Source organism: Callorhinchus milii, unplaced genomic scaffold, assembly GCF_018977255.1.
Source record: "Callorhinchus milii isolate IMCB2004 unplaced genomic scaffold, IMCB_Cmil_1.0 Scaffold4, whole genome shotgun sequence".
Lineage (NCBI taxonomy): Eukaryota > Metazoa > Chordata > Chondrichthyes > Chimaeriformes > Callorhinchidae > Callorhinchus > Callorhinchus milii.
Genome location: NW_024704745.1, coordinates 77710602 through 77726326, shown reverse-complemented (window position 1 = coordinate 77726326; position 15725 = coordinate 77710602). Strand labels below are relative to the sequence as shown.

Sequence of the window (15725 nt, the reverse complement as noted above, 5' to 3'; positions counted from 1 at the left end):
GCTACAATCGCTTACAAAATACACCGTCACAAAGAGGGTGTGGTACTAGAGTCCCATAGTGTAGTGGTTAGTATGCTCACTATAGAGGACATCAACAACTTTATATAGTGCCCCTCAAGCAGGGTAGCGTCGCAGAGCGCTGACAGTGACAGAGCACGACACCGAGCCAGGGGAGGGGAAGGTGACCGTAGGCACAGTCTAAGAGGAAGGTCTTCAGGTGCGATATTAAGATGAGGAAGGATAGGGCAAGGCGGAAGGACCCGAGCAGGGCGAAACTGTATTGTTGCTGCCAGTCAAGAAGCGACTCCCCATTCTGCCGGTTTCCATCTGACATGATGATAATAATAATCCTTTGGCAAGTTTCCTTACTCCACACGCCTCTGTTTACCTAGCAGTAAGTAGGAACCCGGTTGTTAGTAATTTGGCAGATCACTTTCTGGGGTCAATAATCCTTTTAAAAAAATAATGGTCACACAATCTACAACTGTTTGTGGGACACCTGCTGTGAGCAATTGACTGTCGTGTTTCTCCCACAAAATACAGTCAATTCACTTCACGGTATATTGGGTCTAGCGCTTCGAGACGTCTCGCTGACGTGATTAGGCGCGATATGAAATGCAAGGATTATTATTATCATCATGCAAGATGGAAACCGGCAGAATGGGGAGTCGCTTCTTGACTGGCAGCAACATTGAGGATGTTTACCTTCCCGTGCATCAGGGGAATTTGGGTTTAATCAGCTCTGGATGAATTTAAGGTGAGCTTTGAAGCGAGTTGCTGAAAAAGGTCCAGAAGCAATAACACGCACGCTGCTTTCTTTGTGACTGGATGGTGCGGTTGCTGTAGCAACGGCAGCAGCTTCTTCTCTTCGTTGGATCCTTTCCTTGCAACGTGCTCTCTCTTCTCCACACAAAGGCCTGGGAGTGCCCTAATTTGCCACAGGCAAATTCTCCCCTTTGTGCGTAAATCGGCTGCCGAGTTTCGCCCACTTTAGTCCACTTTACAGTATATTCTGTGAAGCGCTTCGAGATGTCTCGACGTCTCAAAGCGCTTCACAGAATATACTGTAAAGTACATTCACTGTATAGTTTGTGGGCGAAATTATGCACAGAGGTGTCCCACAAACAGTCGTGGATTGAATGACCCAATTTTTTTTTAATGGATTATTCCAAGTAAAACGATCTGCCAATCGACTAACAATCGGGTTCCTACTTACTGCTAAGTAAACAGAGGCGTGTGGAGGAAGGAAACTTGTCCAACATTTCGCACTGCCCCGGGAATTGCTTGCGAGGTGAATGCTCTAACCACTTGGCTACTGTACATGTAAATCTTATAGGGACAATTCAAACATTGACGAGGGAGAAAGGGAAAACAAATGAATGAAAGAATGAGCAAAGAGAGGAAAAAAAGTTAAACTGAGGGGAAATAAATGGAAGATAGAAAGGTGGACAGTGTGATCATGATGAGCAATCAATACAGCTTGCATTTATATAACGCCCTTCACATCTCACAACGCTTCAATATTGACTCGTGGAGAAGGCTGTATCTTAAAGCACTGACACAAGACTTCTTTAGATGGATGGATCGATGTAGGACTTAGTGGTTAGAGCACTCGCCTTGCAAGCGAGACACCTGGGTTCAATTCCAGACAGGAGGCGAAACCTTGGGCAAGTTTCCTTACTCCACACACCTAATAATAATCCCTCCAAACAAAATAATAATAAATTGGTCATTTTCAATCCACGACAGTTTGTGGGACGCTGCAGTGTGCAATTGACTGCCTCGTTTCGCCCACACATATACAGTCAATTCATTTTACAGCATATTCTGTGAAGCTCTTTGAGATGTCCAGAAGACATGAAAAGCACTATAACAAATGCAAGGATTACTGGGTAATGACACAGATGTTTGGACATTTGTTACATACATTTTCTTTCTTCCATATGCTTTCTGTAATAGTCTGTCGGAGCTCTTCAAGGTAGTGTATGAGGAAGACAAGGGATGGTAAAGGAAGGAAATCTCAGAGGCTTAAAAGGAGCCAGAATATTGCTAACACATCCTGACAGTCTGGCAATCGGTATTTCTACAACGTCCCGACTTGTGTGATTTATGGTTTGTTACAGTAAATTTGATGGGTCTTCATCCAGCACTTGTGCTGTTCTACTTCTGTGCGAGATTAATAACTCTGAGCTTCTGCTATTGACAGCTTTTATAATAATAGTAATAATCCTTACATTTGATATAGCACCTTATCACGTCTTCGAGACGTCTCAAAGCGCTTCACAGGATACACTGTAAAGTGAATTGACTGTGTTTTGTGGGCAAAACGCGGCAGCCAATTGCACACAGCAGCGTCCCACAAACAGTTATGGTTTAAATTGCCATTTTTTAAAAAAATATGAAACATTTATAATGATAATAGCAACAACATTCCTTGCACTTCGTATAGAACAGTTCACCTCAAGAGAGGCATTTCACAGAAAATACTGGAAAGTGCTTTGAGACGTCTCGAAGAAGTGACAAGGCGTGATATCAAATGCAAGGATTATTATTATTAATTATTTACCGTAAAGCAGAGGTGAAACCGGCAGCCAAATGGTACATACTCTAAGCACCTCTTCTGCCTTCTGCTCCATTCAGAAAAGAGAGGATCATTAGAGTATTGGTTTTGGCACTTTGAAAATCAATTATATTTTTTAGTATCTGGGACATAGTTAATCAACGAGCTGGGATACAGCTGCACCTCTAAAGTGTGCTGCTTGGATTATTTTTAACACAAAAAAGTGCTGGGACGTCCTCCCGATGCGAAAGGTGTTCTATAAATGTCATTTTGTTGTTGCCAAATGCAATATCTCGTTGCTCCATTTGAAATCAAACTGATTGAGGTGCATTTCCCAACATAACAACAACAAATTATACTTCTATTGTGCCTTTCACATCAGGTGGATGGCCCAAGGCGCTGGACAGTCACGGAGTTGGACCCGAGCTGCGGGGGTTGGGATCAGGGAGGGTGGAGGGCAGTGGTAGGTGGGTGACCGAAGGCAGGGTCAAAGTGGAGGGCTTTGAGACGTGCCTTGAAGGAGGCAAGGGAGGGTGTGAGGCAGAGAGACTGTGGGGTAGGATAGAGTTCCAAAGAGTAGGGGCAGAGAGGCTGAAGGTCCGACCACCAATGGTGGGGCGGGATGCCTGGGGAATATGGAGCAGGCCAGATCCTAGCTGAGCGGAGGGAGTAGACAGATCTATATGGGGTTAGCAGGTCACAGATGTATGGAGGAGCAAGGCCATGGAGGGCTTTGAAGGGAATGTAAGGGTGTCAGCCTGGCACAGTTGGTAGCACTCTCACCGCTGAGTCAGAAGTTTGCAAGTTCTCGGCCCACATCAAGGCTTTGAACTCACAGTCCAGGCTGATACTCCAGTTCAGTGCTGGTGGGTGGGGGGAGTGCTGGGTTGTTAGAGGTTGTTCTAACAATGCAATGTTAAACCGAGCTCCTGTCTGCTTGTTCATGTGGGCGGCACTGCGGGAAAATAGAGTTTCTCCTGGTGTCCTGGCCAACAAAATAAAATTGGGCTGTGTGTGGGACATAGCTACGTGCAGATTGGCTGCTGCGTTTGACTACAAGGTACACAGTCAGGCACAGTGCTCATAGTAAATTGCTGTGAAGAGCTTTGAGAATTCTTAATGATGTGATAAGGTTCCATATCAAAACTCAAAAGTCAGCAAATGATGGGAAATATTTGTGGTCCATGAAACGCTTATGACATTGAATGCAATGGTCGTGAGCCAGTCGTGAGGGTGCGCGACATGTGTATGAGTGCGTGCGATGTACACGTGGGGATGTGTCACATACATGGACACCCATCACGGTGCTCATGTAATCTTGTTGTTGCTGTTGCTTAAATGTATCCAAACCAGACAGACAGTTCCACAGATGTAAGCCGCCTACACGTGGAAATTTCCCTGTGTCTGGAAGGAAGGTGCATTTTATACCCAGAGGGATGCATCCTGTTTATCTACTTTGTTATTATTCTGGAGAGTATTAGGCAACTGGTTGCCAAGAGCCAAAGAGGGTGCATTATGGTTGCTGCTGGAGTCTAACCAGCTAAAACTGCATAGTTGCCTTTGATATAGCTGTCTGGGAAGCTCTCCCTCTGCTAGACCAGCTAAGAACACCCTATCCTTTAGGGTTTTGGCTTGCAGGGTTAACAGGAGCCAAGTGGAAAGAATCCCTACCAACCAGTGACCGGTCTGTCCTTCCAAGTCCTGCCATTGAGTGGCTGGTTTTTCAACAGCAGTGCCTTGGAGTTCTGGCTCAGGAACCAGACTATTGAGACTGCCGCAGAGGGTTGACTTGATTCCTACCAATAGTGTGTCAGGAAGAGCAAAGGTGCTGCCTCCGGTGGTTGTGTCTGGTGTTAAAAGAGGCGCAGGAACAAGAGGGGGTTCTCAGGCTCTCAATCCTGTTGAAACAGTTTATTAAATCATGGTAGACCCTTTAATCCTATTTCCCTGGCATGTCCCCTAAATACCATTGCTTTCCATATATCTATGTATGTAATAGTAATCCTTATATTTGATATAGCGACTTATCATGTCTCTGAGACGTCTCAAAGCTCTTCACAGAATATATTGTTACAGGGGATTGCCTGTGTTATTTGTGGGTGATACGCAGCAACCAATTGTGCGCAGCAATGTCCCAAAAACCGTCGTGGATTGAGTGACCAAATTATTATTATTTTTTTGAGAGAGATTATAAACCCCGGAATCAATCTGGCAATTGATTAATATATGGCATGTTTTGCCCACAAAATACAGTCAAATCCACTCTACAGTATATTCTGTGAAGCGCCTTGAGATGTCTCAGATATAAGGCGCTATATTAAATGCAAGAGTTACTATTATTATTGTCCACCAATTTTAAAATAACTCACTGCCACTGAGAATAGTTCGCACATTAGAGGAACACAGCTATGAACCTCACTGGTGATGAGAGATTAATCCTCTGCTATGTTCTGCTGAGCTGGCAGTTTGCAAACAGATTTGCATCTATTCATTTATTTATGTTGTGAAAAATAGGTGCAGGAGTTCGAACATCCGGAGGGGGATCCAATGTATTTTCCAAGACCGAAGAGTCAGATTAACCCATTTATTTATATAATGTATCTCTGCATTATATAAATGAAGCTCCACCTGAGTCTAGATTTAGGAGCGTTCTGTAATGTAGTGGTTAGAACACTCGCTCTAACCAACGAGAGGACCTGGGTTCGATTCTCGGGCAGGGCGAAACCTTAGGCAAGTCTCCTTACTCCACATGCAGTAAGTAAGAACCTGATTTAGTCGATTGCCAGATCGCTTTCGTGGGGTAATAATCCCTTAAACAAAAATTGGGTCTCTCAATCCACGTCTGTTTGTGGGACTCTGCTCTGTGCAATTGGCTGCTGCATTTTGCCCACAAAATATAGTCAATCCACTTTACAGTGTATTCTATGAAATGCTTTGAGACATCTCGAAGATGCGATGAGGTGCTATGGAAAATGCAAGAATTAATATTATTATCAATCCAATTTGCAAGATATTCTGTGGGTTTTGAGCACTTTGAGACGTCTCAACAACACGTTAAGGCGCTATATCAATTGCAAGGATTATTATTATTGTTGACTGTGTTAATATAACATTTTAAGGAGTCCAGAATTTATCACATTCTTAATTTTCCTGTCCTGAGAGGCACCTCCCAAACTCTCAAACCTGCTTACTCCACAACCCACTACCTGCTGCCTCCACTCAACTGGCTCCAAACTCCCGCTTGTCCCTCGTGCCCTCATTTCCACCATCGGTGGCGAACTTTCAGCCACTCCGCCACAAAATTCTGGAATACTCTTCCTCTATCCTCTGAGCTCCTAGTCTCAGCTGACACTCATGTGCAGCGCTGTGGGAGTGCTGTTCTTCAGAAGAAAAGTTAAACTGAATTTCCATCTGCCTGAACGTTTAAGATCCCACGGCACCATTCAAAATTAAGGAGTTTCCCCCGGTGCCTCGACCAACAATCCCCCAAATAAAGCCATTCACTTCACTGCTGTTTGCGGGACATCGCCGTGCGCAAATTTGCTGACATTTTCACCTACAAAATACGCAGGCTCCACTCATTACATTACATCTATGAAGCGTTAAAATAACTGGCTTGTAAAACATCTAATTTAAGACTATTCCACATTGCTGAACCAATTTAAAAGTTGAGACAAAACAGGAATTTGGGGCCTCAATGGAATAGAGCAAGTGCTTCGGAAGTTTGTGGTCCGTATTGCTGGTTAGTGCTACCTGAAACATTCCCAGTCTTTCTAACAATGATAGTCCTATCATTCGAGACAGTGCCTTATCACATTGCAATGTGCGCAATTGGCTGCCGTGTTTCACCCACAAAATATACAGTCAACTCACTTTACAGTATATTCTGTGAAGTGCTTTGAGACGTTACGAAGACGTGATAAGGCGCTAAATCAAATAATAATAATCCTTGCATTTGATATAGCGCCTTATCACTTCTTTGAGCGACAAAATTATTATAATTTTTTTTTGAAGGGATTATTACCCCCGGAAAAGCGATCCGCCAATGGACTAACAACCGGTTTCCTACTTACTGCTAGATAAACAGAGGCGTGTGGAGTAAGGAAGCTTGCCTAAGGTTTCACCCCACCAGATATGGGGCTTAAACCCACAACCTCGTGACTCTGGGCCAGGCTGACACCTTTCTCTCTCAAATGTGCATTTCCTGTGTTTTCTGTTATGGATTTCAGATTTGCAGCGTCTGCGTTTTTTGAAATTATTTTTAACCCCGGTCGCAAGGAGAAGAAAGCATATCACAGAAAGCTAAGTCTCCCTCGGGGCTTCAGAAAGAAGGTCTTTGCCTCGGCAGAAGGCTGCCCGTGCCTCAGCTTAAACGTGGTAAGCAACATGTCACACCAAAAGACTGCTCACTGATAGAAATCTGCCCTGGTAATAAGTAAATTAATCTGGTGTAGAGCCAGCAGGCTCCTATCAAGTGTGGGTGCAAACCTCCAAACTGTCTCTAACTTGTCACCAAATTCAGCCAAAATCTCAACAACAACAACGTGCATTTATATAGTGTCCTCACTCATGTAGGGTAGTGTCCCAGAGCGCTCGACAGTGACGGAGCATGACACCGAGCCGGGGGGAGGTGACCGTAGGCACGGTCGAGGAGGAAGGTCTTCAAGTGTGACCTGAAGATGGGGAAGGATGGGGCAAGGCAGAGGTATTGAGGAAGAGTGTTCCAGAGTTTCGGGGCGTTGTGACTGAAACCACGGCCATCGATGGTGGAACGGAGGGCACGAGGGACAAGCAGCTGGCTCACACTCTCGGCTGACTCTCCAGGGCAGTGCTGGGGTAATGCTGCATTGTCCTGGGTGCCATCTTTCGGATGAGATGAACCGAGGTCCCGTCTGCCTGTTAGATAACTTGGAACTTATTCAAAAAGAGATTCTCCTGGTGATGTCCTGGCCAACAAACCCGCAGATACAATTGATCACTCACTTCATGGATCTTTGTGGGATGTTGCTGTGCGCAAATTGGCTGCTGCGTGCACATAGAAATCACAGAGTAACTACACTGTACAGTCTATTCACTATGGGGTGCCTTGAGACATTTCATTGATGTGATAAAGGTGTAACGTAGGCTCTAACATAACTAAAATAAAGTCACTCACTTCAGGGGTGATAGAGTGTCTGGACGGAAACAAAACTGTAGGAATGAAATCAGGAAGCATTTTTTTTACACAAAGGTTAGTGGAAATCTGGAACTCTGTCCAACCAAAAGGCTGTGGATGTTGGGTGGATCCATTCAAATTTTCAAGCCTGAGGTGGACAGATGTTTGTTGGGTCAGGGCATCAAGGGATATGGGACAAAGGCAGGCAATTGGAGTTGAGGTACAGATCAGCCATGATCTCATTGAATGGTGGAACAGGCTCGAGGGGCTGAATGGCCTACTCCTGTTCCTATATTCCTCACCTGTTAGCTGGAGAGGAGCGCCACCTGCTGCTTTTACTGAAAGCTTTCCTCAAATAGGTTCAGGACGCTTTAAGGAATTCCACAAGTTTCACTCCAATGTTTCAGATGAATTGGTTGCTCTCCTTTTATGTGCCGGGTGCCGAAGGCGCTGGAGGCTTTTGCTCCATAATAACATTCGTCACACTTCGAAGCAACTCTTTGTGTTGAACGCTGTGGGGTGTTTCAGTATGATAAGGTGCGATATTAAATGTAAGTGTTATGAAGGTTGTAAACTGCGAGTCTCACTCGAAGAAGCCATTAAGAAAAGAAATGCTACAGCAACGCGGTGTTGTAGAAGGTACAGCTCTAAGGGACTAGTTAGGACACATTTCGCCCACAGAATACAGTCGCTCCACTTTTACAATATATTCTATGAAGCGCTTTGAGACGTCTCAATGCGCTATATCAAACGCAAGTATTATTATTATTAATTCCTTCTCCTCTTCCCAATTCTTTCTGTTGCCTCTAATCTTTCCATTTCAGCTACACACAGCGGAGAAACCGTGGGTTAAGTTGGATTTGCTGAACTCCCTCTCCAAGCACAATATGCAATTGGAAATGTCCATCTGTTCCTTCTCGGTTGATGCAGCTGGCGGTTTGAGGCCACGGGGCAGAGGGTTTGAATTAGAGAACAGCGAACAGAACACGGCGTTCCCCTTTCCCTCGATAAGAAGCTCGGAGCAACACAGGAGAGTTTCCTTCAGCTGGCTATAGTTGATGAAAGACATGTCACCAAGATGCTTGGTTCTCCCTCCAGCCTGTCAATAGCACAAGTTAATTGGAGAATCTTCTGATTCACAGGAGCTGCTCACTCTGAAATAACCTGCCTGCGTTGGATACTAACTCCAGATATTATTGCAATAAAATGTCCCGGAACCTACTCCAACAACAGCAACTTGCATTTATATAACGGCCTTCACACAGGCTAGCGTCCTGGGGTGCTTTAAGATTCTCACTGTGCCAGAGGTAATTAAAACCCAGTCCAGTCGGATTATTCTCAATCTGGATTCCTGCTCTTTACGTTACTTCAAGACACAGTAAAGAGCAGGTGGTGGGGGGGGGGAGGGGTAGGGGACTTGTGAAATTGGGAGGATTTTTTTTACAAGGAGGGAATCCATTTAGCTGATGTGTTAACAACTTGGTTGGTTAATTTGATTGTTAGAAATAAGAGCCCTGTGGTTAGACAAGACTCCAAACATCTTCCATCTGCACATATTTCATCGCATTCCATTCCATCTGCACATATTTCCTCTGAAATGTCCCACACCAAAATCTGACACTTTAATAAATAATAGTCCTTACATTTGATATAGCGCTTTTCACGTCTTCTAGACGTCTCAAAGCGCTTCACAGAATATGCTGTAAAGTGAATTGACTGTATATTTGTGGGCGAACGCGGCAGCCAATTGCGCACAGCAATGTCCCACAAACAGTCGTAGATTGAAAATGACCAATATATTATTGTTTTTGGTTTTGGAGGGATTATTATTAGGCTCTGTGTGGAGTAAGGAAACTTGCCCAAGGTTTCGCCCTCTGCCTGGAATTGAACCCAGGTCTCTCACTTGCAAAGCGAGTGCTCTAACCACTGAGCTACAGGACCTGCCAAAATCCAGCAAACTAGTCCAGGAAGACGATCCCCAATGCAGTGCTGGGGATTGCTAAACTCCTCAACCTCCTGGGCTCTCCCTCAGGCTCATCGAACCAGTGCGCAATTTAGGCGTCCAGTTTGTCCCTCAGCTGTCCTTCCTCCCCAACATCTGGTCCCTGACCAGGACCGCCTTCTTCCACCTCCGCCACGTTGCCCGCCTCCGACTGTACTTACCCCAAATGCTGCCGAAACCCTCGTGCATGCGTTTGTCACCTCCCACCTGGATTACTCCAACGGACTCCTCGCTGGTCTCCCCAGCTCCAATATTCACAAGATCAGCTCATTCAGACTCTGCCGCCCACCTATTGATCATAGCCACATACCCACATCTCCCCAGTTCTGACCCAGGCTCCACATCACCGAATAGATCGACTTCAAGATCCTCACGTTCGTGTTCAAATCCCTTCACTCCCTGGCACCTCCCTCCCTCTCAGACCTCCTCACTCCCCAATCCACCAACCGGCACCTCCGCTCGACTGGCACCGGCTCCGGCTCCTGCTCGTCCCTCACACCCTCCGCCCCACCATTGAAAGTCGTGCTTTCAGCCACCACGCCCCAAAACTCTGGACCCTCTCCCTCAGTCGCTCCGCCTTGCCGCCTCTCTCAAGTCCCGCCTGAAAACTTTCCTGTTTGACCGTGCTTACGGCCACCTCCCCACTCCCCCCGGCTGAGGGGAGAGGGGGAGAGCCCAGGCTTCACAGTACTTACTGTGAAACAAACTGATTGTGTATTTCTCGGCAAACGCAGCAACACAAATGTGCACAGCAACGTCCCACAAACAGCCAGGAAACTAATCAATAGTTCATCCAGTACTGCCGTCTCCCAGCTGGGATTTTTTTTTATATACTTAAGTGTGAGAGAAAGTTTTAAATGAATGTTTTCAATACTAGAGTTTACATTACCTCCCGTCCTTAAAAGGCACAATTCCAGAATATTCTGAGGAGCAAATTACTTGCTTCTTTAATATTTAGCATCAAAATAATTTTTTNGTTCCACCAAAGACAGCTGTAATTTCCACATGGGGTCACTGATTTATTCAGTACGCAAACATTCTGGTGCAAAGTGGTCTTAAAATGAACTCAATACCCTAGTGGTGAAATAGGGTTTCTGTGAGACAGAAGAACAAGACGACACAGGTTTGGAGTTGCAAAGGGCAATTTCAGACAGAAGTCTGTCTGTGCCCTAAAGGGAATTAACAACTGGAATAGTTTCCCGGGAAAGGTGACTGAGGTCAGGACATTTGACTCATTTTTTAAAAAATGTTTGATGCTGTGATGGGAGTCCTGTTCCAGAGGGATAAAACCCAGGCTGTTTGTGGGAATATTGCTGGCTGCACTGTTCGCCACAAAATAGTCATTACAACAACGACAACATTACATTTGTGTAGCGCCTTTCACGTCGGGAGGATGTCCCAAAGCGCTGATAATAATAATATTCCTTACATTCGATCCCATAATACTCCTGATATTAATAATCCTCGCATTTGACGCAGCACCTCATCACATCTTCGAGACGTCGCAAAGCGCTTCACGGGATACACTGTAAAGCGTAGTGACTGTGTATTTTGTGGGCGAAACGGGGTAGCCAAATGTGCACAGCAGCGTCCCCACAAACAGTCATGGATTGAGTGACCAAATCATTATTTTTGGAAGGGATTATTACCCCCGGAAAAGCAATCCGCCAATCGACCAACAACCGGGCTCCCACTGACTGCTGGCAAACAGAGAGAGAGTGTGTGTGTGTGTGTGTGTGCATGCGTGGAGCAAGGAAGCTTGCTCAATGCCTCGCCCTGACCCGATCGGGAATCGAACCCGGGTCCCCTCAAATGCATTACACTTTATACCCTGTATATTAATTATAATATCATAGTTTTCCAGGCGGTGCAAAACCTTAGGCACGTTTCTTCACTCCACACGCCTCGGTTTACCTCGCAGTAAGTGGGAACCCGGTTGTTAAGTCATTTAGTGGATCGCTTTCCGGGGGTAATAATCCCTTCCACAATAATCAAAAAAAAAACCAACTGTTTGTGGCATTTGGCTGCTGAATTTCGCCCACAAAGTATACAGTCAATTCACTTTGCTGTACATTCTGTGAAGCGCTTTGAGACGTCTCAATGATGTGATACGATAATCAAGTGTCATCTTCAAAGCCCTCTATGGCCTTGCTCCCCCCTACCTCTGTGACCTCCTAACCCCTTACCAACCTGTCCGCTGCCTCTGCTCAGCAGGTTCCTGCCTGCTTCACTTCCCCCGCTTTGCCTGCCCCTTCCATTGGCGGGCAGGCCTTCAGCCACTCTGCCCCGACCCTTAACAACTCCATCTCGCAGTCCCTCTGCCTCATCCTCTCCTTTGCTTCCTTCAAGACCCATCTCAAGACCCTCCTCTTCAACCGTGCCTTCGGTCACTCTCCTACTCTCTCTAACCTTCACCCCTCCTGATCCCAACCACCAGCTCGGGTGCAGATCCCTGACCAGCAGCTTGGGAAGTCCTCCTGACGTGAAAGGCACTCTGCACATGTAACTTGTTGCTGTTGTTTATCAAATGGAAGTATTGTTATTATTATTATAATAATTAGCATTAGTGGGGCTATCCTCTGAATTGGCTCAGTATCATGTGACTAAGCTCGGATACTGCCCTCTCCATGTTTGCAAACTATAAAAAAGCTCAAATCTTCCGGCCCAATCGCACTTCCAATAACAACAACAACTTGTATTTATATAGCATCCCTAATGCAGGAGAGCTTCCCAGAGCTCTTCTGTCTCTCCCCCCATTCTACCCCCGCCACCACCAACTGCACGTTAGTTCCTGATAAGCATTGAGTATTAAGAATCCAATCGGTAATCCTTGCACTGAGGTCATGGGGGGGGAGGGTGGGGGGGGGGGGGGTGTGTGGAGGAGGGAGAGGCACAGAGATATCTGCCCAGCGCGAATACTGAATAAAGAAAAACACAAGAAGCTTGCGGACGGTGTGCGACCTAAACCTCACAGATCCCTCCTGAGTGGTTTGAAGGCTGTAATCTAATCTCAGGCGACAGTCCTAAAGTATTTGAGCATTACACCGGTGGTTTATGATCTCATCTGTGCCCTATTGATCCGATTTCTGCCGTCCTTTCACTCCCAGATATCCATTATTCTCTGCCTGAAGCTAGCCGCTGTGTAGCCTGGGTCTTGCTTTCTGTTCTTTGCAAAATATTAATACAGAACTGGGTTTTATATATAAATATGGAGAGAGAGAGATAGTGTTAGTTTTTTTCAATTTGACCAGTAGATCAGTGACATTGTAAGCCGTGATAGTCATCAAATTTACCATCCCTTTGGAACCATATATCAAAATGCTGCACTTCTAACAAAGGTCAAAAATTAATTGCATTTGAGCCTTGGCCACAGATACCCAACAGGTTAAGTCATTATTTTGCTGATATTCTCAGGCCATCACATGGAGAGATCATCGGGGGAAAGGGAAAATGTACTTGAGCTCACATAGTCTAGGCTGGCATCCCAAAGCACTGTCGGAGATGGGGGAAGCGGGAATGCCACATTGTCACAGCTGCCATCCTTCGGGTGAGACATTAAACCGACTGTTTGGTCTGACTGTTTGGGTGGATGTTAAGCATCCCGTACCACCGTTCAAAAAGCGAAGGGAATTTCTCCTGGCCAATCACCCCACCAAATAAAATTGGTCACTCACTCCATGCTGTTTGTGGGACATTGCTGTGTATTGGCTGCAGGGTTTGCCTACTAAACGCATGTCACTGGACTTTACGGTATATCCTGTAAAGCACTTTGACACGTCCTCCTAATGTGAAAGGTGCTATATGAAATGTAAGGATTATAATTTCTTTTTGTCTCATAATTCATTATTTTGACCTGGATCCCAAGGCTGAGAGCACTCTTGCTCCTGTTCACTATTTGTTTAAAGAACAATAAGTAGTTTTCCAGCGCCTTGGGACGTCCGCCTGACGTGAAAGGCGCCATACAAATGGAATTTCGTTGTTGTCGTTGATGACTTCAGGAGAAAAGTCATGCAAGAGTCTGATCCAGGCCGAGGGAGCGAAATTCATACACCCATCGCTGAAATGACAAGATATTGTTAAATAACGTCTCAAAGCACTTTACAGGTAATTGTTGACAGCTGACTGTGTAGTTGAGGCCAAATGTGGCAGTCAATTTGCACATGGGAACCTTCCACCAATGGCCATATGTGGGGGCTCATTTATGTGGGGGAATGTTGGCCAAGACACCGGGAGAAAATTCCTTCTCTTTTTTAAATTGTGTCATGGGACTGTTATCATCCACTTGAACAGGCAGATGGAATCCATTTAATGTCTCATCCAAATGGGCAAGTTTCCTCAACTGAAGGACAACCTCAACCGGTTGTTAGCCGATTGGTGGATCGCTTTCCGTGGGTAACAATCCCTTCAAAAAAAATTAAAGATTTGGTCACTCAAACCACAACTGTTTGTGGGACAACGCTGTGTGCAATTGGCTGCCGCGTTTCACACACAAAATATACAGCCAATTAATTTTACTGTATATTCTGTGAAGCGCTTTGAGACGTTTCAATGCTGTGATAAGCTGCTATATCAAATGCAACAATTATTATCATCATTATTATTATCATTAGAGCACCACCCCAGCACTACACTGGAATGTCAGCCTAGATCGCAATCATTTAAGGATTATTATTCGGTTATTATTATGGTTAACTCACTTCCTTGAAGGCTTGAACCCACAATCTTCTGACGTAGAGGGTGCTACCAGCTGAGCAAAGCTCGGAGTGGAATATTTGACAAGTCACTGCCCAACAACACCGACCTGCAAAGCTCTCTGAGACGATTTGATGTGATAGGGCGGCAAGTAAAGGAGATTCTTTGCTTCCACATCTCTACCGCTGTTCATTTCTTTCTCAGTCTCAATGTATCTTCCCGGTTGTCGTGAAAGTTGCCATGATAGCAGCGCTCAAAGATTCAACACAAATATTTAATGATGGGCATGAAGGAGAACAAAGGATTGATTGTAAAATGATGTTACATTATAGAGTGTTTTGTTAAAGGCTGATTCATTTATCTCACGAATGCCATGTGGGCTCCGTTCACTCTGCACGTGTGCAGAGGGCTGTCTTGTTTACTGTGCACCGGCCATTTTCCACCCTGGAAAATGGCCGTCTTCCGGATCATTAGGTCACATCTGATGTCACTTTCTGCGCGTAGCACGCAAGCACGAATGCACGCCTGGAACACATGCGAAGTGATGTTAGCAGCAACCTGATGACCTGGAATTTGGACCCCTTTCCCTCTCTCTGTCTCTTTCTTTCTTCCTCCTCCTCCTCCCTTCCCCCACCCTCACCCATCGAATGGATCTGCAGTTGAGAGTAGATTCCCATTATATCTTGATAACTCAACTTCCAAAGTTAGTGGCTAGAACATGACCGGCAGCGGATGTCCTACAATGTGATAATGTGATAATTATCACGCTGAATGTTACATTTTCACCCCGGTGAGAATTCTCTCCCCTACCGGCCCCCTTTTTTAACACACTCATGGAGTTGTTAATTGCACTCATCCCACACTGCTGAATTGAAGTCGATGTAACTGTACTGACTCTGACATACATCACTTCCCGAGTTAACTTTCTCAAGCTGAACGGGCAGGGAAAATCCGACAAGCCATGGTTCCAAAGCCACAATGCAACGTAATTAAATCTGCGCTTAGGGCACAGAGCTCACTTACCATGTTAATTGACGAAACCGGCCCGATGCTGTTCACAAAAATATCAACATCTATAACTGTCGGTTTTACTGTCAAATAAAAGGAAATACAAGAGCTGTGTGTTAATAAAGCAGCAGCAACAAGAGAGGAACTATTACATTGTTAGATTGGCTACTTTACTGTCCATTCCTCAATTTACTCGATGACTTGTGTCCATTCTCAATCGAATTTAACATAAGAATTTGCTGGACGAAAGAAGCCCAACAGCCATCCAGTTTCGCTCACAAATAAACAGACAATTCAGTTCACAATAT

At 45.2% G+C, this 15725-nt stretch overlaps 1 protein-coding gene across 3 annotated transcripts in view; it reads right to left on the bottom strand.

Moving 5' to 3' along the window:
* The window catches only part of LOC103177225 (gamma-aminobutyric acid type A receptor subunit gamma3), a 189809-nt gene that overhangs the window by 151136 nt on the left and 22948 nt on the right, over nt 1-15725 (bottom strand). For all 3 annotated transcript variants that reach the window (XM_042334260.1, XM_042334258.1, XM_042334259.1), the window contains exon 3: nt 15433-15500. In XM_042334260.1, the coding sequence (XP_042190194.1) occupies nt 15433-15500 (68 nt within the window). The remainder of the gene's footprint in view (nt 1-15432; nt 15501-15725) is intronic.